Source organism: Vulpes vulpes, chromosome 12, assembly GCF_048418805.1.
Source record: "Vulpes vulpes isolate BD-2025 chromosome 12, VulVul3, whole genome shotgun sequence".
Taxonomy (NCBI): Eukaryota; Metazoa; Chordata; class Mammalia; order Carnivora; family Canidae; genus Vulpes; species Vulpes vulpes.
In genome coordinates, this window is record NC_132791.1 from 39,960,924 (window position 1) to 39,983,957 (window position 23,034).

The following is a 23,034-nucleotide window of genomic DNA, read 5'->3' on the forward strand; positions in this document are numbered from 1 at the left end:
CACATTAGAATTGATCAAAATTGTTGCCTTGGGCTGACTTGAACAGATATACATCTGGAGCGCCATTTGTGCAAGCTGCTGATGAGTCGAGTGCATACGCTGTGTTTCACAGCAACACTCTTCCTTTGTAGATGAAATTACCTTGTTGGGAGATGAGTTGATCTAACTCTTTATTTGCTTAAGCCTTTATCTCTTTGAAGTGATGCTGTGAAATGAATGACACATCAGGGCTTAGGATGTATGTATGTCCCAGTGCCAAAAAAAATTATACTTTGGCTAGTAAAAATCATGGGATGACTTGATTTGCAAAATACTTATTTAAAGCTATGTTTAAATCTAAATGAACCAACTTATATGGGTGGAACTTTTTCCTACCTAGTAATCTTTTATGATGTATTTGACTTCACAATTGGTTGCTAAAGCCATAGCTAATTGTCCAATTATAAATCCAAACATGGGTATAGATACTGAAGAATATCACCATCAATGTGAATCTTCCTTTTTTTAAAATTAGCTTTGTTGATTTCTGTCATTAAGTAGAAGCTTCTGTATAATCTGATATCACAGTTGCAATTAGTGAATTTTTGTTTTTTTGTTTTTTTTTTAATTTTTTAATTTATTTATGATAGTCATAGAGAGAGAGAGAGAGGCAGAGACACAGGCAGAGGGAGAAACAGGCTCCATGCACCGGGAGCCCGACGTGGGATTCGATCCCGGGTCTCCAGGATCGCGCCCTGGGCCAAAGGCAGGCGCCAAACTGCTGCGCCACCCAGGGATCCCTAGTGAATTTTTGTATTTGTATTTGTAGTATCTGTCCTTTCTGCTGAACTATAAGAATTGCCAAGTCAGGGAGCAGGTGGTTATTTAACATCTTGAACTTGAGGCCTTGTCCTAGCTTCTCACACTTATTAGAAACTGAGTGACTAATTTTTTTTTTCTCTTTTTGCCTTACATACAGTTACTTCTCATTTGATGAGATCTGCTCATGCAACCATGCATTTTACGATATATGGACTGGTTATTTTACTTACTTATGTACTAGTTACCAGTCCACCATACAGCTTCTTTCACATGCACGCGATTCTAGGATAAACTGCCTAGATGCAGCATCTGCTCTACCTCTTCTACTGTCAGTGCTAGATTTTTAAAAAAATTCTCTCCCTGAGCATGTTCTTCCAGCCTCTGTATGTCTTTTGACCCTCAAGTCAAGCATACACACACACACACACACACACACACACAAAGGATAAAACAAGTACAAAATAATCATAATAATCATAATCATCATAATAATCATAATCATCATAATAAATCCTTCAGATAATATCAGACACAAACAGAAGATCATCAAGGAAATCTATACCTCCACAGTCCCTGGAGTTGTTGCTTGGAGAGAAAATAAATCAAGGTAGTTCAATGGATAAAATAATGTTATATCGCTGGAATAAGAGGGGAGAAAAACATCATTCTCTAGCCCAAGGGAATGTCATCAGAGGAGAAAGACAGAGTTAAAAGTACATTCCTCCTGGTTTCCTCCTCCAGGAGGCCATAAGTAAATGAGTTTAGCTAAAATTTAAGCAAAATGGAATGGTAAGGAAAAACTTACGGAAAAATGTGATACCATCATAGATCTTAAATTGAGGAAGATATTGTCGGAAGGAGATGATTTCAACTACTGGTTTTGCAATGAACTATGAGGAGGAAGCCTTGGAAGGAGACTGGACAGGCAGTTTTTCATTTAACCAGGTACTAGTGAAAAGGGCTTAGTAGAAGCTACAAGAAACAGAACAAAAAATATACTTTTGGAAAGCATTTTCCTCCTGAGATCAGTTCATTTATAAATTGTTACTTTCCAAATCAAATTAGGTGTCTTTGTCTGACAGCAAGCCCTCATTGGCCTTTGCTTCTTATGGACCACCAGCAATTCCTGCCTCCTTCCCACCACAAGAAACACCACATAATCCTTTTCTTATCATCTTGCTTCTCTCACCAACTTCTTTATTTCATGTATTATTCAACGTATGCATTATTATGTATGTATTATTATTCAACTTTTTATATATTTATATATTATTCAGCTTTATTATTATTCAATTTATTTTCAACTCAATCTTTTTATGTATTATTCTTCTGGCTTGAGGGACAATACACTGTGAAAAGCATGACATTTGTTTTTCTCCAGAGAAAGGTCACTTAAAACCATCTCTCCTATATATTCATTCCTCAAACATTTTTTTTTATTTTTGTAGCCTAGACATGCATTAAAAATAGAAGCAGTATCATTTTTCAGTTTGGCATGAGGTCTACTAGACTGCAGACATTCAAAATAAAATTAAAATCAAAACAATACAAGTTTGATTTATGATTAAAATGTAATAGCTAGAAACTCTACCCTTACTTCTCCCAGATAATTGAGATTTTATTTTTATTCTTTCTCTATTGCAATGAGTTTTTTTCCTGTGGCCATGGTGGGTAGCGGGTCATTTTGTGTCCCCCGAACACTTAGCATATGCGTTGCACAAGCAGGGTACCAGTGTATCTTTATTGATTAATGGGTTCAAAGATAATTTCATCTAGTGGGAAGACAGTGGTGATTAAGCTCACTTTCCATATTATCATTCTTTATCTTTTTAAAAGAAGTAGTGTCAGTATAAACAGTGGACCTTCTCATTCTTACTTTTACTTTTATAAGTTCACTTGATTGTTTGAGGAGAAGACAATTTGTGGTCCCTTTTACAACTTGAAGAGTGAATTTTAATTTGCCCCATTGGCCTCTGTAATTCCTTTGTGTGTTCTGAACATGAAGGTACCATTATTATTCAGTACATACCTAAAGAGAACCTGAACAATAAATCGACTTGTAATAATTACCCAGGAAAGCCAAGTGTATTATTTTGAGTAAGAAAATGCAAAGGCTTCATTTCCCAAAAATTACGTAATCACCCATCTTCTTGAACTTCTGACAAACGCCCTTGATTTATGTGCTCTTTACAGAAAATGACTCAGGTGAATTCAGCTACATTTAATGAAAATTTGGAAACAGTACAGTACTTGCAATAGCCTTGATTGAGCATCCCCAGAAATGACAGAACTAAAATATTCATTCTGTTGCCCAAGCTCTGGCATATTTCATTATTTTTCAGTAATGTATAGTAAAGGCTCTATTGCTTACATCTGGAGTCTTCTCTTTTTTTTCAAAGATTATTTATTTGAGAGAAAGAGTGAGAGTGAGAGTGTGCAAGTGAGGGGAGAGGGTGAGAATCTCTAAGCAGACTCCCTGATGAGTGTGGAGCCCAGTGAGGGACTTGATCTTATGACCCTGAGATCATGACCTGAGCCCAAACCATGAGTAGGTTGCTTAACCAGCTGAGCCACTCAGGTGGCCCTAGATGTGGAGTCTTTAGAAACTTATTACAGTGGTTAATTTTATTTGAGATCTATATTTAACCACAGGTAAAGCATGAGAGTGTCAATAGATTTCTTTTTCAAATAGTTAATTTCAAATTAAAAATTTGGCATAGAAACTTATTACATTATCTGCAAAGTGAGGGATGAAATAAAGGTTCTTTCCTCTCCCGAAGACATATATGTCTGTGATTAGCTTCTAGCAGGCCAAAACTTCTATTTGTAGTATTACCTTTTAAAATCATGTAGCTTTTAAGTGAAATTAAGTATTTTTTTTTTTTGGCATATTTAAGGGACCTTAGCCGAAAGGAACTTTGTTTTGTATGTTTTTAAATAGTCTCAACATTTTTCCTCTTTCCTTTTTGTAGCAGCATTAATTGCCATGGTTTCATTAGCAATTTCTTTTCTTCTTTTCTTTTTCTTTTTGGGAAAGATATAAGGGAATGGCTCACCAACGCATCGAAGTTCTGATAGGTTAGTGAGAAAGCCAGTTAATCACAAATTATAGCTACAAATACACCTGTCATTTTTTGTACACTGTGATATCTACTGTTTTAACAGTTACAATTCCATTCTTTAAGTGCCAGTGTACTGAAAATACATATTTAATTTCATTGGATGCTTTTACCAGTGCTTATGTGATTTTTCAAATGGCAGATCATAATGATCACCAGTTTCTTACATTAATAGCACCATAAAATTTTTTTAAATAGCACTGTGAGGTTTTTTCTCTTGTTAAAAAAGTTAAAAAAAGGGGATTCCTGGGTGGCGCAGTGGTTTAGCGCCTGCCTTTGGCCCAGGGCTCGATCCTGGAGACCCGGGATCGAATCCCACATCGGGTTCCCGGTGCATGGAGCCTGCTTCTCCCTTTGCCTATGTCTCTGCCTCTCTCTCTCTCTCTCTCTCTTTCTCTGTGACTATCATAAAAAAAAAGTTAAAAAATGAACATTATGTATGTATATGCATGTATATATATTTAATATGCTAAGGTTTTAGGTTTTTTAAAATAAAAAGTTTCTTCTCTTAGAGCTACAAATTGCAACATTTTATAAGTGAAATTATGTGCTGTCTGCAGTTTGCTTCAAAGTGAGACAGGAGGGAGTGTAGATGGCATAAAGGTGAAATAAGATTGGCTATGAATTAATAATTGTGGTAAAAAAAATAATTGTGGTAGTGCTATCTACCATAGCAATTTTCACACTGTTTTATAATTACCTTCTAACTTGTATGTATGCCCTCCCTCCCTAGTTTTTAAGTTTTGTAGAGGCTGAAACTTAATCTAATCTAGTTAACCATTGTGTCTCCAGCAACTGGTGCAGTGTCTGGCATAAATTAAGCCTTCAGTAAATATTTATGGAGGGAGTATTTTAATAAATCTGTCATCTTAAGGGGTCCCTGTGATTGCTGTCTCCATTTGCCTAATCCATCCTCCATGTAGTTTCGGGAAGGATAGCTTTAAACTGTTAATGTGTGATCATATTTTGCTCATCAGTAGCACTTCCCCATCAAGGCAAGCATTCAGATATCTATACACAAAGTCCATGGCCCCTTATTGTGTAGGTCCTGCCAGCTATGCCATACACTACTTGTACTACTTGCTGATGTTATTGCCTCCCTTCCTCCGAACATTTCCTCTGTCTGGGAGTGTCATCCTCATCCACATTTTAAACATGGTGCCACTGAGGCATCTTCCTTAACCTGGGAAGGCTAAAGTGGTCACCGTCCTTGTGCAGTGAGGCTGGAGATGAGGCAGCAAACACAACACCTTAGCTCTCAACACACTTCCTCCCTCTCAGCGGTTGACAGCCATTTTCTTCTTACCATTCTCCTCTTCACTGACAGTGAGTATCCCTACAGCAGTTACTTTGTATTTTTCATAACATCTTCCCTTTACCTGGCAGATAGAGGAGGCCAATAAATATTTGCAGAATGAGCAAATTAAGGAATGTACTTTTTGTTAAACAAGTAATGAGTTTTCCACAGAAGATGTTAAATCAATGATAGACTTACCAGCATACCCAAAGGTTGTTTTTCACATTTGCACCAGGTTTTCTTCTGTTTTTTTTCCACAGTGTAGTCAGCAGGTCAAAAGACAAACCCTGGAATCGTATAAATCTAAGAATGAAATGCTGAGGTAAAAAAGACCTTAATGTGAACCAAGGCGCCAAGGGAAACATGATACTTAGCTTTTCAAAAGTTCAAGATTTATTTAGTAGGAGAAATAATTCCGATGATAATTTTAATAAAGCCTTGGGTTAACTTCAGTGGAGATTGTTTCTGACAGATATTTCAAATCTCCAACATTACTAGGCATTTGACCCTCCATACATATTTTGTAGAGAGCCGAAGTACAGAAATAATGAAATGTTAGAAAATGAGATCTCTTCTTATATTAACATGAACTTTATAGCTAAAGGAGGTCATAACGTTTGGGTTTTTCCATCTTCCTTTTCAGATATGTCTTCTCCGACTACTATGAAGAAGCCTGAAAAGCCACTGTTCAGCTCTACATCGCCACAAGATTCTTCCCCAAGATTGAGCACTTTCCCCCAGCACCATCATCCCGGAATACCTGGAGTTGCACACAGCGGTGAGGAGTTTCAAGCATAGAGGAGAAGCTTATCTCTTGTTTTCAGAGCTCACTCTCAGGGATAATTACAGCTGGGTGGCCATATTTTCTCAACCAAAAGAGGGAGGGTCATGATCCAATCAAATATTTTTTTCTTATCAATATGAGAAAAGATTTCCAAAGCATTCAATTGAATAACATTCATGAATGTATTTTTAATTGCCATTATTGGAAATATTACAATCACGAGAAATTAGAAGAAGTGGGATACATGGTTATCTTTAACTATAGCTTCAGGATTGGTCCTCATTCTATGTTATTTGACTAAAGAAAGATGGAATTTCAAATATGTTGCTAAGTTTGGAGTATTTCCAGAGGCATTAAGATATACAGGCACTATTTCCACAGATGTTATTTTCTATGCAAAAATCAATATTTAATTACTTATTTAGGAGTGAAATTGATCAGAAAAATAAAAGAGGTTCTTTGGAATTTTTTATGTGCACAAATAAGTTTTATCTGTGAGCTAGTACACTTGATACTATGTCTAATAATTTATGTAGGAAAAAGAATACAGTATTTCACATTTATACTTTAAAGAACAACTAAACTAAATCCTCTTTCAAAAATTAAAAGTGAGATGCCTGGGTGGCTCAGCAGTTGAGCATCTGCCTTCAGCTCAGGACATGATCCTGGGATCCCGGGATCGAGTCCTGCATCAGGCTCCTTGCAGTGAGCCTGCTTCTCCCTCTACCTGTGTCTCTGCCTCTCTCTCTGTCTCTCATAAATAAATTGATAAAATCTTTTTAAAAAATTAAAAGTGAGATATAATTAATAAGCAATACTTTATACTTTCTACCTGTTATTCTTGAGCCCTAGAAAGGAGTATACTGAATTTTTGGTGGATAAAGTTGTTTTTTGTTTTTTTATGATTTTATTTATTTATTCATGAGAGACAGAGAGAGAGGTAGAGACATAGGCAGAGGGAGAAGCAGGCTCCCTGTGGGGAGCACGATCCGGGACTCAATCCTAGGACCACTGGACCATGACCTGAGCTGAAGGCAGACGCTCAACCACTGAGCCACCCAGGCGCCCCAGAAGTTTTGTATATAAATATGTTTGTACCGATACTCTTACTGCTTTAAATTAATAGGTAGGCATTTCTTATTCTTCAAACAAATTGAATCTGGTTTTTAAACCTTTATTCAAAGGATATAACTTCAGTTATAAAAAAATTCTTAGCTTTGGTCTCTAAGTGTATGTTATACTAAAAAAAAAAAAATGCATGGCCCTTATTGCTACTACCAAGAAAATTATTTAATTAAGAAAATAATATATAAATCAAATGTGTTATAAAATTCTTACATTTATATTGTTTGTACTGCTAAGTTACGTCAAAAAAATCTGTAATTATTTCACAGATCTGTAATGTTGACTATTTTAGCAAAATTAACTTAGCAGTCAAATCATTAATTTATTATGACAAAATATTCATATCTCTGACATTTGGAAAAAATTAAATAGTACACTTTTATAGAATAAACCATGAGAAACCTAGATAAGCCTTCCACCTTGGTTCTTCACCAGATATTTACTCAGTATGTAATGTATTAGGGCCTATGGTAGGCATGGCACCTTGGTCATGAGAGACAGTTTCTGTCTGTAAAGAGCTAATATGACACCATGGAGACAAGAGTACCGCATCATCTAGGCATGAAATCTGAACAGGAGCAGACACTTGGAAAAGGATTAGATGCCTGGAAGAGATGTGTTCTTAAAATTTAAAGAGTGAATTTGCCACAAGAAAGAAGAAGAAGCCAAGAGGAAGGTTGTTCCAGACAAAGTGAACAGCCTGTATTTGTGTCAGAGAGGTCACTGTGACAAGGAACTGCCATATATCTAGGGATCCACAAATATCTCAATGTGGCCTGGAAAGAGAGTGGCCAGATATAAAGCCCAAGAAGTGAGCCAGGGAGGGTTTCCTACAGCACTTGAGGACTGTACAAACCTGTGAAGTTGTTGGGCTTTCATTCTGGAAGTGGTAGGGAGCCATGGAAAGATTTTTAGCAACAAAGTTACATCCTTGATATGCTATTTTACAAAATTCATTCATATAAGACGATAAAGGCTGTTTTGGAAGGAGTGAGACTAGGGGAAAGACAATGAAGAAGGCTTTGCAATAATGTAGGCAGGAAATACACATACATACATGTATGCATGTATGAGTTCTTTCATGAACAAGGGTAACGTTTTCTGCCTTGTATTTTGCTTCTCCTTTTTCTGATGACTAGAATGAATTTTATTGATACAAGGTAGCCATTTTTACTTTCAGTTGAAATATTACATTCTTCTTAGCTTATATCAGGCCAGCTACAGCTTCTGTGAGCACAGTACAAGGGAGCCTAGAGCCTGAGGCCTGATTTGATATGTGTCAGTTCCATTGAACAAAGATGTCTCCAAAACTACTGGTGCCACCTTGATCTCAAAGCCCAGGGGGCCCAAGATGGAACTGCATATGTATCTTTCAAGGGCTTGTGCACAGATGCGGGTGAAGACCATGGTCAAGGGCTTGTGCACAGATGCAGGTGAAGACCATGGTTAAATTGAGCTGAGATTAAGTGCACTTCAACACCAAGTAAAAAAAGATTTAACTTGGGTGTTTGCATTTCCTTAAATTATACTTCCAGATGTATGTTCTTCTTCAACAGAGTAGTATGTCAAAAAGGAGTTTCGTTTAAAGAAATATTTAATTGTTCTCTGAAATGCGTCCCTTTGTTGGAGGATTTGTGTACTTCAGTGTGGAAAGATTACATGAGGCACTTCTTTAAATTGTACTTTCTGGTGCCTTACCCCTGGAGGGTCTCAGCCAGTAGGTCTGTGGTTAGGCCTTGGAATCTGCATTGTAACAACAATCCAGAGGATTCCGAGTGGCCCGGACATTCAGGAAGCAACTTGTGACCATAAAATTGAATTTATGATTCTTTGCTGATATACATTCTTAATTTCTCATATTTTCTGAAGAAAGCTTTCTTTGGAGAAGATAAATAATATCTCTTTAAAAGCATATATATATATGTTATATATGTTATATATATATATGTACATAATTACGAAGTTGGAGATAAGTTAGTCCAGATGATTTTCATTAATATGTCATGGAAAGAATTTATTTTGCATATTGTTTGCTAAGTTGTCTCATAAAACACTAAACATTTATCATATGTAATTTCCTATGATTTGGATCAAAATATTAAATGGAAATAGACATTTAATCTTCACTTCTACATATACTCTTTGGTACTCTTAAATTGTACTTAGTGTGGTTATTTTCCTCAACATTATAGAGATAATGATCGTGCAATTATATTCTTTCCCCTTTTTCAAACTTAAGAATTATATTTCAAAAACTAAACAATAAATTATGGTCATACTGATGTTGAAAAATTACAATACAATTAAACATTGTCTACATCGCATATGTTTTATATATAATTTCCCTTTGTGATTTATTGGTAAGTTAATATGCCTATATGAAAGTTTAAATTCACATTTCTGTGGGTTTTATTCTTGATCTTATCTTAACAACATCTTTTAAGCTACATGTAATAAAAGTTAGAGTAGAAGAAAAATAGTTACAGAATAGAGCTCTTTTGGTTTTGAAAGGAACATTTTCATTAGGAAAAAGAGTTCCCAGGCGCTGTGTTCAAATGTTCATGAGCATTTATACAAAGATCAGGTAATTATTCAGCACATTATTGTTTACTAGTTATTGGCTTCCCTTTTAACCAACCACCCGCTAGGATGTATAGGGAAAATATTTATTTAAAATTGGACTATGCTTCTGTTTTGAATTTCGGCAGAGCATCTGTGGGTGTCCCTGCCCTTTAATTAATGTGCAAGTTGGTCTGCACTTAAGACACAAAGACTTTCTGATCAAAGATTGTATTCTGATGGGAAATAACTCTGCTTAAAGAAATGTTTTATGAAATATTGGCTTAACCTATAAAAGAGAAACTTCCTTTGTCTCAGCATTCATGGATCTAGAAAACCAGATCATTAATTCCCCAGAGTGGGGTTAGGTCTGTGTGTTCTCACTGCCAGCGTGGACAATAGAGTGCTGCGGGAAAATGGGGGCAGGTCACAGGGAAGCAGTGAGGAGCTGTCAGGGTGACAGCCTCATGTGGCTCTAGGGGGCGGGACGGAGCAGTGGGCTCCACACCTGATGTCATTCTCCCCTTTTCTGTCCTGTGCAGTCATCTCGACTCGAACTCCACCTCCACCCTCACCGCTGCCATTTCCAACACAAGCTATTCTTCCTCCAGCCCCGTCGAGCTACTTTTCTCATCCAACAATCAGATATCCTCCCCACCTGAATCCTCAGGATACTCTGAAGAACTATGTACCTTCTTATGACCCATCCAGTCCGCAAACCAGCCAGGTAAAAATGAGAGAGAAAATAAGATTAGAGCCTAAGGGAGATGGAACAGGTCTGACTCTAGAACACGAAGCTCAGTATGTCTGGCAAAACCTCAAGCTTTTGAAATCCATCTTCAGGAAGTTTCTTGGTGACTCAATAAGTTTTTATTTAAAGGTAGATGAATGACAGGTAGGAAATGTATTGCCCCAAAGGGGCGCATTTGTGAGGGTGTCTGTTTTGATGCTTTTGAATTTTTATTGATTGAAAAGAAAGTCTATGCAGAAAGTACATTGACAAAAAAGCTCTGAGCTGGAGTTCACACCTCTGAAATACCTGGTTTAACATAGGAGCAAGGTATGCGCTAAAATAAACACACACAAAAGAACTTACAGTTGTATTTTTAGACCAACTAGTAGGTATTAAAATAAGCTTTGGTAATGTAAACATTTTCAGTGTTTGATGACTACTTGACTATTCTTTGCACAGACATGACTACATTTAATAATGAGTGACATTACCAGAAGTGTCTTTCTTTTTTTCTTTCTTTCTCTCTCTCTTTTTAAACATTGTGTAGTGGTTTTAGGGACTTTTATTGTGTAAATATAGTGACTCATGTACCTTTCTCACTCCTTTAACATGTGGCTTCTTCTATGGAGAGGTCACTTCATAGGGATTCATATAAGAGGAAAATCGTTGTCATATAGATAGTCTTTGTGCCAAAGCTGGCACAAATTATAATATCCAGAATCTGTAATGTAGTTCTGATCTTAAGGTCTGGTATTTGGCATTGCTGTTTCAGCTTCAAGATTCCTGTCCACTCCTTATCATACCTTTAAATGCTCTGAGAGATTGTCATAAACATTGTCATTAATGCTGTTCAGTTACTAAAATGCCAGTGAATAGTATGTACATATTAGTTTAGAATTAACAAGGAAAAGATCTGAAAAAATCATATTTGGTGATAATTGTTAAAATGAAGCAAAATAGTCTTTTTTGAATGTTTTATTTTGAATAACAACATAGCCAGCACCATTTGGGTTACTTAAAAAGTTACCTGTACTTTTAGTTCTATTGACTAATAATACTAAACTAAATACACCATTCTTGAGTTGTGAATTGTAGTTTAACCATTTATATTTTAGAAGAAAATGTCCAAATGGTATAGCCTTTTAATGACTATAATAAGAACTACTAAGTAAAACAGTGGGATCTTAATGTATCAGTTTAGAAACAAAATTTGCTGTCAGATCGTGGATTCAGGAGTCTCAGTTCCATAGAGCATTTTGCTAGACTCAGCTGGGAACAGTGCACACAAGGTCTGATTTTAATTTGTGTAGAATTTCCATGAATAACAAAGTCTAATTAAGACATCCATTAAAAGTCCTTAACGTTAATTCAGTGTGGAAAATCTTAGAGTTCCATTGGATTTTTTTTTTAACTGATGTCTTAATTAGGCACTGTTAGGGGAAAAATTATGCAAATTAAAATCAGGCCCTTAGTGTTACGCATTTCTTTAATTATTCAGTGCTTGTTTTAGGTATATTTCCATTTCTTTATAAGTTAAGAGGGCATATTAGGTGATAATCTGCCTATATTGTTCTGTTTTTCTCCCTATTTTTAAGGTAAAGATCCAGCTTCTAAGAGAAGCATCTTACTTTCATCTCAATTAAAAAAAAAAAAAATCCCCTCTCAGGATTTTGTATAATAGGAGCGATGTACTATATAGGGTAATCTTTTCCTAATGCCATTCAACTTCATCTTCAGATAAAATGTCTTTCTTTTCATATCTATGGTATGAAAGTTCATCTAACAGCCTTAAAAGAGAAGCTTTTATAGTAGAGCTTCATCTGTTTGAATCAGTAGAAGATCCAAAAGGAATAACTCTCCCCATTCTTCTGACCCTGAATTCCAGATAAGTTGCCTGTATTGGCTTGGGACCTCTTTGTCAGTTTTAGTCTTTTTAAATGAGAGAAATGTCTGTTGGCTCATGTTGATTCCATTCCAATGTCTATTGGAGACTTGCAGAGCTTGCAGAATGGATGAGGTAATAGATTCTGTGGCAGCATTTTCTTGACATTATTGCCATTCTTCTTCTATCCCGTGTTCTCAGGTAGGTCCTATTGAACCATTTTGGTGAACACAGTATACCGAATGTACCACCAATGATATAATGAGATCTTTCTTGAGGAAGATATGTAAAACAGTCTTTTACAATGTTCAGATAACCAGAAGCTGATGGCCTGCTTTAGAAAAAACTACTTTTTCCCCTTGAAAGGAAATGCGTCCTTCTAGTAAACCACAGAATTGTTTTTATGGGCACATCATATATGCTTTGATTTTTAACTCCAACTCAAAACCAATTAATTTGCATTTCAAAAGAGGACTCTTGATACTTACCTTTTAGCTTTAAAAATGGGGGAAAAAATAAGCACTTGTTCACCTGTAGTCCACTATTCCTTCCCAGATATCCTCCAGCCCTGAATCGATTTTGATTGTTAAGTCTAGCAACTGAGATGCCTCATCCTCCCCACAGCAATTCGGAGATTAATTGCATTGCTGGTGCACCAATTAGAGTGAGACAGTCATGCTATTCAGTGGATTATTTTAAATAAAATTAGTTTAAAGATATAACTCTCTCATAGGTTTCCGTAGGGGGAAACTCTGGTCAATTTTCCTGACATAAAGTTAAATACTTCAAATTACTCATGATGAATAGTCAGGATATTCAAGAAGTCCATTTTCTTTATAGAATAAATAATATGGCCTCTGAGGAACCCAACCAAAGTTTAGTTCATGTCTGTAAGTTACAGTATTTAAGTGTTATTAGCTGTTCATATTTTTGTCTAAAGAAATATCTCCTGGTAATTTATGTGCAGGTATTTAGATAAATATGCTGCTTCATTGCATTCTTTGCCTTTAACAGTGCTGATTATAAAGGCTAAATATTTGTGGGGAATACTCTTGTGGTAAATTGTTATGTACACCAAACAGTGGAGAATTTCAACATGAGTGTAATCAAGAATAGCACTCTCTGTCTAGAAAAATACATTCCAGTTTTTTTTTTTCAAACTGTGTACCCTTAGGATTTTGTCTCCTACCACAGATACTATTTTCATACCCGGGTCTAAAACTCAGATATTAATATCTTTTCTGTCATTGCCCAGGGGATTTTCTCAGTTGATTCCCACAAATGTCAACAATAATGTTTTGTGTAACTCTCCATGCCCAGCAGTGGAGGACTAACTTAAGGAACAAAGTATATTTGATTGCCCTCTGCTTTACTTCAGCACATTTTAATTGACTTTGGAAATCTTTTATTTGTAGCTGTAAGGTCAGACCTAGCCCATCATTGTATATCATTGTGTGGGTGTGAAATTTTAAATGCTTTAAATATCATTCTATCTGCTCCTATTAGTAAAGCATCAAAAGTTAAGTGGAAATCCTAGAATCTAAACTGCTTGATGTGTGTGTCCAGGTGTCCCTGTGTGTCACAGAGAACTAGAGTTTCTGAACGCAGAGGATGAGCCTTGACCGTAAATGATGGAAACTATTGAGTTTAATGGGTTTGATCTCCTGGATATCCTGTCATCTTTGTGTGTCAGTGATAGCATCATTAGGTGAAATTTGTGTTCTGAAAGCCAGAACTGACTCATTGCAGAAAACGAAGAGCAGAGGAGAAGGAGGCATGGTTCACATTCTCACTAGCTCAGGAAGGATTTACATTGTTGTCTTGGGCTCACCATGTAAGTCTCCACTTGAGTCTTCTGTGCTTCCGAACCAAAGGACCAGTTCTGCCCAGCTCTCAGGGCTGTTGTAAAGATGAATTCACCTATATAAAGTGTTTTGAAGGTGAAGACTTTCTATTAAATGCTGCTGCTTCTTTTTACTACTAACCATTGATTGGTCTCCATGACTCAGACTTGTGTGGGCCTGTGGCAGTCCCAGCAAGTACACAAGGTTCACACAGCCAGGTGGGCTGAACGGAGCTATTGGGCTAGACGACTGCCTTTTGGATTGTTTCACCCGGCATTCTGTTTTTGTTTTGTAGCCTAACAGCAGTGGTCAAGTGGTAGGGAAAGTGCCTGGCCATTTCACACCTGTTTTGGCACCCTCTCCCCATCCCAGTGCAGTGCGACCTGTGACCCTGACCATGACAGATACTAAACCCATCACTACATCCACTGAAGGTGAGGCAGCTTCACCTACAGCAACCAGTAAGTATTTCTGTAGGAAATGAGAAATGGCCATCAAAGGCACCATTGGATATCTAATCCAAGGTGGAACACAAGGCAACTTTCCAGACCAGATGGAGATTTCTCATTTATGTGGAACTAGCAGGCATGTATATGGCCTGGCTGTGACAAGCTCTCTCTTATCAAATTTCAGTCTCAACATCATATTTGAAAAGGGAGAAGCTTATTTGTTTGAATAAACAGCTCTAATAAGAATAAGTCATGCCTGCTTGTTCAAGGTATACATCGAAAATACACCGAATAACATGACGCAGTATACGAGGTTTCTGTGTCACCCAGACAGACCATCGATCATTGTTACTTATTGGAGCATTCCTATAGGAGTCAATTCCCTTCACAAGGCAGACTAAATCTGTGCCTCTGTAAGATAATTGCACACTTACAGTGCTGTAGGGTATGTCATTGCAAAAAACAGTTACAGGATGTTAGATGTGGATGAGAATATGCCAAAGCTGAGTATTAGGCACATGTAAGCTTCCTGCACTTTCATTGTCTGCGACTTCTTTTTCTTTTCTTTTTTTTTTGCTTATCATGGTACATCAGGTACTACGCTTTTTAACATGGTCATAACATTTTAAATGTCAGATTTAGCCAGTGAACTTACATAGTGAACTTACATACGATAAATCAATGATTACTTTGCTTCATCACACAGAATACTCATAAATACACAAAAAATATTACATGGTTTTTCAATTGGCTTCATCCAAACTACTGGCTTCCTAGAACTGGAGCTGGTAAAGTGGAGTGGATAAAATTCTAGTCAGGAGGAATTAGCATGCTCCTCACCAATTATGCATTATATATCTGAAATTCAAAGATTCCATTTTCTTTCCTAGAGCAAAAAAAATTGACATGCTCTGGAAATTTCTAAGTGAAATTACAGAGACACCACTGACTTGCTCTTTCTCAGGCTTTGGAGAGATGCTTTTTTTTTTTTTTTTTGGTGGCTTCTGAAAACCTGGGAAGGAACACTGCAAGCAGAATGTATGATACCATGAGTGTACAGTGAATTCAACATTTCTTTCTCAAAATTCTTGAGGCCCCATAGCCTAATCAGTCCCTGTAGGCTTATAATTCCCATCAATAATCATTAATGTTTGTAACTGATCTGTTGGTAGAGTGTCTAGTGAACACTTCCCTGAATGCACAGATAGATGAAATCCAGTCAAGGAAGACTAAAAACTCTTTTGTTCTAAAGGTTTGCTATGTACACTATAGCCACTAAATTTTAAAAGTGGATGTGTTAGCATCTTTGAGCAAAGTCCACAATTTAAATAAAGGCAAATAGAAAACAAAGATTTTTTATTTAAAGTATTTGAAAGACTATCCCAGCATAAATGGTCTAAACCAAGTTCTACAAACTTCAGGTACCTACTCTTCTAGTGACATTAATAGATGACCTTCAGGGGAAGATAGACCCAAACAATCACAGCTCACTATGGGAGTGCTGTCAGCCTGCTTGCTAATGAATTGTTCTAATACTCACCTATAGGCTGGTCAGAAAAAGCATCTGATTTGATTAGTAAAGTTGTAAAATATTCAGAAGAAATATCTTGGTTGTATAAAGACAGCTGTATCAGTCCATTTTCCACTCCAGCATAAAAGAAATACAGTGAGTTGTTTTTCCTATAAACAAACTTGTAGCTCCAGCTCCCAAGACAACACTGATAATGAGAAATTGGTCATTGAACTGATAAGTCAATAAAATTAAAAAAAACACACATAGACCAAGGTAGTCTCTTTCTCATGGCTGGAAAGAGAAAATACCACAAACTTGTTGCTCTATAAGGTTGAGGCTCTTCTCCAGCTGTCTGTGCTGTGCATTGCTTTCCAGAGGCCTAGAGAATGGGGGCCACTGGCTGCTTATCGCTGCCCTTAGAGGGGCCCTTTATTCAAGAGTAAGTAATGCTGAATTGTGAGCATCTTCACTGTTTTAAAAAGTTGCCTCAATGGATCTAATGCTGCAATCCTTTGAATATACAGGGCAGAATTAATATATTCTGTTTGAAAAAAAAGGCTTTTAAAAATTAATGTCTGGATTTCTCAGTAATCTGATAGTGTTAAACCAAACGTTTTAGCTTCCTTCAGACCTATAGATATAATATGAATGGTGAAAACGTAGTTCTTCTGTTTATTCCAACACAGAGCAATGGGATTGCTTTAGTGCTGGGAACTTCTTTCCTTGTGAAAACAAACAAATCATAAGGAATAGGTTTTCTTTGGAAAATTCACTGTGTACCAAAAAAGCACCTCTACAAAAAGTGCTTTTAAGGTGAGACTAAATAACTTAAGGAATATTCACCATATGTACTTACCACCTGGTGGCAGAGTATTTAAAAGGTGCCATCACTCCTTCTCTGGACCAATGAGAAGAAACTGACTTTTTGTGCTTATGGAAAAGAAAGAATTTTTTCAGAAATACCTCTATCAAACTTAAGATCATTTTCACACTGAATAAAATACTGACCTACTTCACTCAATATGACATAATAAATATAGGCTTCTCCTTCATGTTAGAAATACTGGATTTTTCTCCTTAGTAAGACATGTTTCATTCTATATCATCAAGCACATCTGCTTAAATCCCATTCATTACAAGCTTTCACTTTTTCCCAATAGACTTTCAATCTGCTTTTACATTTAGAATCACAGACCATCATTGATTATTCCATTATTAGACAGCTAGTATCTGGTGAAACAGTTCAAGTAGGAAAAGGACCCTTCTGTTTAGCCAGTTCTCGGTACTCCTGCAAGAGTATAACTGGAGCAAGTAAGTGTGAGATGCCCACACCAAAGGATGGGATGTGGTTTATTGGACAAATTTTTGGGGAGGGGGATAAACTAGGTGATTTGAGGTCAACTGCCATTTCTTTTATATCACTTGGTGTTCACTCAGACAAAAGACTAGAAAAATAAAGACACTTTTTTTTTTATTGCAAGTCCCACTTCTCTGGGTTTCTTTTACATGGACAGGGTGTTCATTCTGATAGTTCACAATTTTTATCTTTGTTTTTGTTCTTCCTTAATCAGCCTACACAGCCTCAGGCACATCTCAAGCCAATCGATATGTGGGACTAAGCCCAAGAGACCCATCCTTCCTACATCAGCAACAGGTGGGCAAGTTTCACCCAGGTGTGACGGTGTAGCACGCTTTCGCATTGGTGCGCTCTCCATGCTGCCTCTCAGATCTGGACTCAGAATGGGGCTCCCGGGGCTTCTGGGAAAGAAACTGATCATTACATTTTCCAGAATATTTTCTCATTTATCTTTTGTTTCTTGCCTCTCTAAACAGGGTTTCTCAAATTGGCTCAAGACCTTTTCCATCTCTGTGGCCTGTATCGATAACATCCATAAGTAACAGAGTCTTGGCCAGGATATTTTTCTCCATCTTACTGGCTATTGAGAACTTACTAGCCTTTAGCTTCCCAAGACAAAAACTGATCTAAAAGCCCATCAGAGGAGAAGCAGTACACAATTTGTGTTTTTGAGCTCTTTCATATTTTCCAGATGTTTTACTCCTCATTTCGGACTTTCAGTCCAAGAGGATGAGTTATGAAGCTAAAATCTTGGGCGACACATCATTCCTGTTTTAATAAGTTTAAATTGGTTTACTGATTTCAGATGTGATAAAACACTTTTTTTTGTTCTGCTTTCTTACATCATTTATGTTTCAAGTAGCATTTTAAATTTCACATCTCATTAATGCTGTAAATTTAATGCAAATGAAGTGTTTACCCAAACTGTGAAAATATACAGCCAGGATTAATGGTGGCTTATAAACAAATTAGCCACAGTCAAAGGCATGGAACATACCAATACAGAAATCCCATGATTCTAGTTACAGGATGATAGAAATAATTCCAAACGCTTCCAAATTTAAATATATTTTATGGTGCATATGTTTGCTGCTCTCAAGTTCTGATAGCAGAGCAGTTTGAAATTAACTGTGCAAAATATTAAATAGGGGAAAATAGGCCATCATGAATAAGAAGGAGCTGTGTAAACTTGCTCTTCGTTCATAAACTATATATGCCTATGTCTGTGTTTTTACATAGCAGGTACTCCTGCCTGCTGCTTTTGTTCTGGACCTGCCCACCTGGCTGGTGCCTGTTGTATCTCTCTTAGCTGTGCTTCGTGCCAAATTCCCAAGTCCTGCCCAGTTGTAGACCAAGGTAGCAGACTGCATGTATCAAAGGTCACCCCATGCAGAGTTCAGAGAAAATCATAAAGATAATAGCTTATTCAAGATACTTGACGTTGCGCCAGATTTTTAAAAAGCAATGCAAAAGAGTGAGAACTAACTGAAAACATCTGTACACAGTTACAAAAATACCAAATAATAATTAGTGGCTTTGCCAGCCATTGGCTTATCAACATAATTTTCTGGAATGCTACTTTTTCACCTCTAAAATTGCTATAATATGAAATGTGTTATAATTACTATAATATGGTTCTATTTGACAAATGTATATGTTCACTGTGTTTTTTAAAAACATATGTAAGATTTATAGTTTTAGAGACTTGTTCTTTTAAAAATCATTCCACATATTTTCAGAAATATTTTTATCATGGGGTTTGCATTACTCTTTATGACACATCTCTACTTTCCAGTTAATTTTTAATTCAGAGAAACACGCCTCCATTATTTAAACCTTTGCCCCAAACACATTTAGATTATGCCCAGTTCCATGTATTTAGAAGTAGTCTTCCCATCCCCCTGTGCTAACCTATGGCAACTTTAATTTTTTGTTTTGTTTTGTTTAATCCTTATGACTAACATTAGAGGCTCAGGAAATTATCAGTAAAGTTCATCATGTAGAAGTTACTTCTTTCACATGTCCAAGGGTAAATCAAGAAAACTTAGCAAGCATTAGAAAAGTGTGAGTCTTAATATAGATGGAGTTCTGAGCACATTTTAATTGAAACAAATATATATATATATGAGTTCTGGAAGTACAAACTTTTCTTATCAAAGACCACCACTTCTTATTTAAGTGGGCAATATCAAATGAAGACCTCTTACAATATAAATAGGATTTGTTTGGTCAAATGTGGTTGATATTTATGGACTACACAATGTGTATTGAGCCTTGGAAGAAAAAAGCTGTAGAAGCTTTACAGCTAAAAATGTAATGTTCAATTCTATTGAGAATTGGTATTTACCAAGCAGACAGATAATTTGCCCTATATATAACAGAAGACTTAGTGCTACTTTTTGACATGAAGAAGCTCAATGTGCCACATTTATACTGAGCCATATTTTTGAGGCATGCAGAAGATGCAAGTACATGCATCTCATACTATACATGAATATTATTGAAGGTTCCAGTTAAAAGATTATTACTTTTATGCCTTTAAATTTTAAAAGAACCACTGAGCTAAAGTTTTAGGCTTAACTATCCAGAAACAGAGGGACAGGAATAGTTTAAGTGACTTCAGTGGAGTAAAGGTTATGCTTTCCCACAGCAGAAATGAGATTGATTTACTGTGTCCTTTCATTACTTTACAAAGATTTAAAAGAGACCACTCTTGTAACAGCAGGTTCTAAATGCATTTGGTTTAAAGCACTCAGTGATGAATGAAAAGAAAAATCAAGGGGTACATGAAATAAAGGTAATCAATCATTTTATATTAGCTAGGAGAAATTCAAAATTAGAAAGGCAATGGATTTAGTCTGAGAGAGTTCTTTTAAACATTCCCCATAGCCTTTAATATACATGACCCCTTAAGAATAAATATTGTCACCAGGTACATTCTTCAGTTTATTGGCGGCTGCTTTATAAAGATTTATCCTTTTAGGTTATGAAAAGTATTGATGTGCACTGTGCAGTGCTATTTTTTCTCAGAAAAGAACTTTAATATACCCTACATAAATTAGGGTTAACGATAAATTTAAAATTGTTGAATAATTCTGACTATCTTATAAATAATCTTTCCAGAAGATGACAATAAAGCAGACCCTTCAATATAGTCATTTCTAATACACGAGGACACTGTCCTTCTTCATTTGAGATGGCAAAAATTAAAATTAACCCTATACTCCACTTGTAAGAGTAATACATCCATATTGGCAAATTTGAATACAAAAAGTGCATGCTGTTATGTTAACTTGGTACACATACAGCTGTTACTAGTAAGTATACATCTCTGTGGTCCTTATAATAGTTATTACTGATTATTATTGGTCACTGGCTTGAAATTCTGACACATGAATTTCACCTGGTCACTGAAAATATGATACCTCCTTTGAATCTAAAAAAGAAAAAAACCCATAATCATGAAGAATAATTCAAAAAGATTCATCTAAACCAGTTGATAACTTGCCATTAAAAACAGTCCTAATTGGTCCTAATAATCAGCTCATGCTGGCTGATCAGGACTTGAAATTTTTCCTTTGGCCCCTAACACAGTCTTATGTGTTGTGTTGTGTAGTTCAAGGTCTGGAACTAGACTGTCTGTGCAGGATGACTGGCTTAGTTAATGTGTTCACTGTTGGCTTGGGGAGTTCTTAAAAGCGACATCAGCTGGAGCTCCATTCTTCTTTAACTTTTCTATTGGAAGGTGGTGTGGTGGCTTGAGGAACTCCTGGTCCTGCTTTGGCAAGCTAAACTCTGTAGTCTCTCCTGATCAGTGTCTTTCTGTGATTCAGAACTTTTTCAGAAGTGTCAAGGACCTCCTCTCTGACTTAACCTCACAGAAGTTTAGCAAAATGCAGTGTTTTCATTTCCTCGTACTGTGTGCGCAAACTGCACATTCACTGTGACAGGCAAGGAGGAACCCACATATCCCAAGTTTTGTCTCTAAGAAAATGGGAACTCTATTGCAGAGTGTTGGATGTTACTCAGAAAATAACACATTATTTTAGAATCCAGTCTACCGATTTTAGTGTAAATGGTGAATAGGAGACAACTTACTTGAATTAGGACCAGTTCCTTATCTGGTCAACCTCACAATGAATTTGTTAAATTGCAGGCCTTCTTTCTTTGCTCTCATAGACAGTTGCGTGATCAAAGAGGCTCCAGTTAACTTGATTTTCACCCTTATACTTGAGCATAAGGTTATCATAAAAAATAAATCTTTACTATTATACATCAGTACAACATATAAAAAGATCCTATTGCAAGTTGGAAATAAAAATTTGTAGCTAAGAAGCATCTTGTTTGGAAATAAAAGATTACTATCTGACCCAGCTATTAAAAGGCATATTAACTTTTGATATGGATTTGAGATTTTGATAAAATAAATGGGAGGTCACTTTTGCCTTTCCAAAGAGAGATGACAAAGTCAAGTAAGCTCTGGTTTTTAAGACAGAAGACTTATTTTCATAATCTCTCAAAATTATAATCTCCTGACAATATATAGTACTTATTATTAGAGTTAATGAATGAATCTCCTGATCAACTCCGGTCCTTGCATTATGTACACAATTGCATGGATTTTATTGGTGCTTGAGCTTCAGCATGTTACATCTCTTGCATGACTACTTAATGCTTTTATTTCAATTTCAACTACTGGGCTACCTCACATCAAAATATTTTCAATACTTCTCTTGATAAACAATTGTGAAACTAGAATTTGGAGGTATACTTTTCATTAACGCTGGACATTCTGTTACACCAAATGGCCTTCCTAAGAATTTGCCTCTGTAGGAATTTTTTTTTAATTAAGATATTAATTGAAATTTCTTTACAAAGTTTGTCCTCGCAAATGGCAAAGCCAAAGCTAGGTACTGTGAGGCCACCGAAAGGTAGCCTTTTATTAGAGGCAAGCGGTTGAGAGGACACAAGTGGACTATCAACAAACTTTTCAATAAAGTCAGGAAGCAGGCTATCAACACTTGGGCTGTTCTTATTGTGTCTGTTATCATAATTGACAGCTTGACGTAAAACCCTATCACATGACTTCTGGGTAGGTATGTAAATGGATAAGAGGTCACTCTTCACATATGCTAGCTGGAAAGGAAACACATTTAAAGGAAGTTTCAGTCAAAATAACGGCTATGCAAATGTCTAGCTTTTTGGCTAGTTCTTCAGTTTAGTTCTTCAGTTTTAAACAAACCTCCCCTGGTCTGTTTTATCATTCATTTATTTACTCACTCACATAGAGTAGTTATCAAATGCTAATAACCAGATAAACCATTCTAATTAATGTAAAAATAAAAATATGTTTACTGTAACCTCAAATTTCAGTCAACAAAATCACAAGGGAAAAATTTTCTTCTCTGAGTACATTTACTTTAAAAGATCTAAGTTGAATCAGGGAAGTAGAGGAAATTCTGAAGGTTATAATTACAGCCATTTTAGCCTAAAATATTCTTGGGCTGCACATGAAGGACAGGATAGAAAAAGAGGAGCAATATGCAAACTATCTCAGGGGAGAACCAGGGG

At 36.3% G+C, this 23,034-nt stretch overlaps 1 protein-coding gene across 18 annotated transcripts in view; it reads left to right on the forward strand.

Annotated features, from left to right (window-relative positions):
- NFIB (nuclear factor I B) overlaps positions 1-23,034 on the forward strand; it is a 438,092-nt gene that overhangs the window by 390,157 nt on the left and 24,901 nt on the right. For 7 of the 18 annotated variants that reach the window (XM_072728256.1, XM_072728261.1, XM_072728260.1 and 4 more), the window contains exons 7-10: positions 5,861-5,995; positions 10,228-10,412; positions 14,440-14,605; positions 17,678-17,760. In XM_072728256.1, coding sequence (XP_072584357.1) covers positions 5,861-5,995; positions 10,228-10,412; positions 14,440-14,605; positions 17,678-17,760 — 569 coding nt within the window. The remainder of the gene's footprint in view (positions 1-5,860; positions 5,996-10,227; positions 10,413-14,439; positions 14,606-17,677; positions 17,761-23,034) is intronic. The other 11 variants (XM_072728263.1, XM_072728267.1, XM_072728266.1 and 8 more) reach the window with 2 other exon arrangements.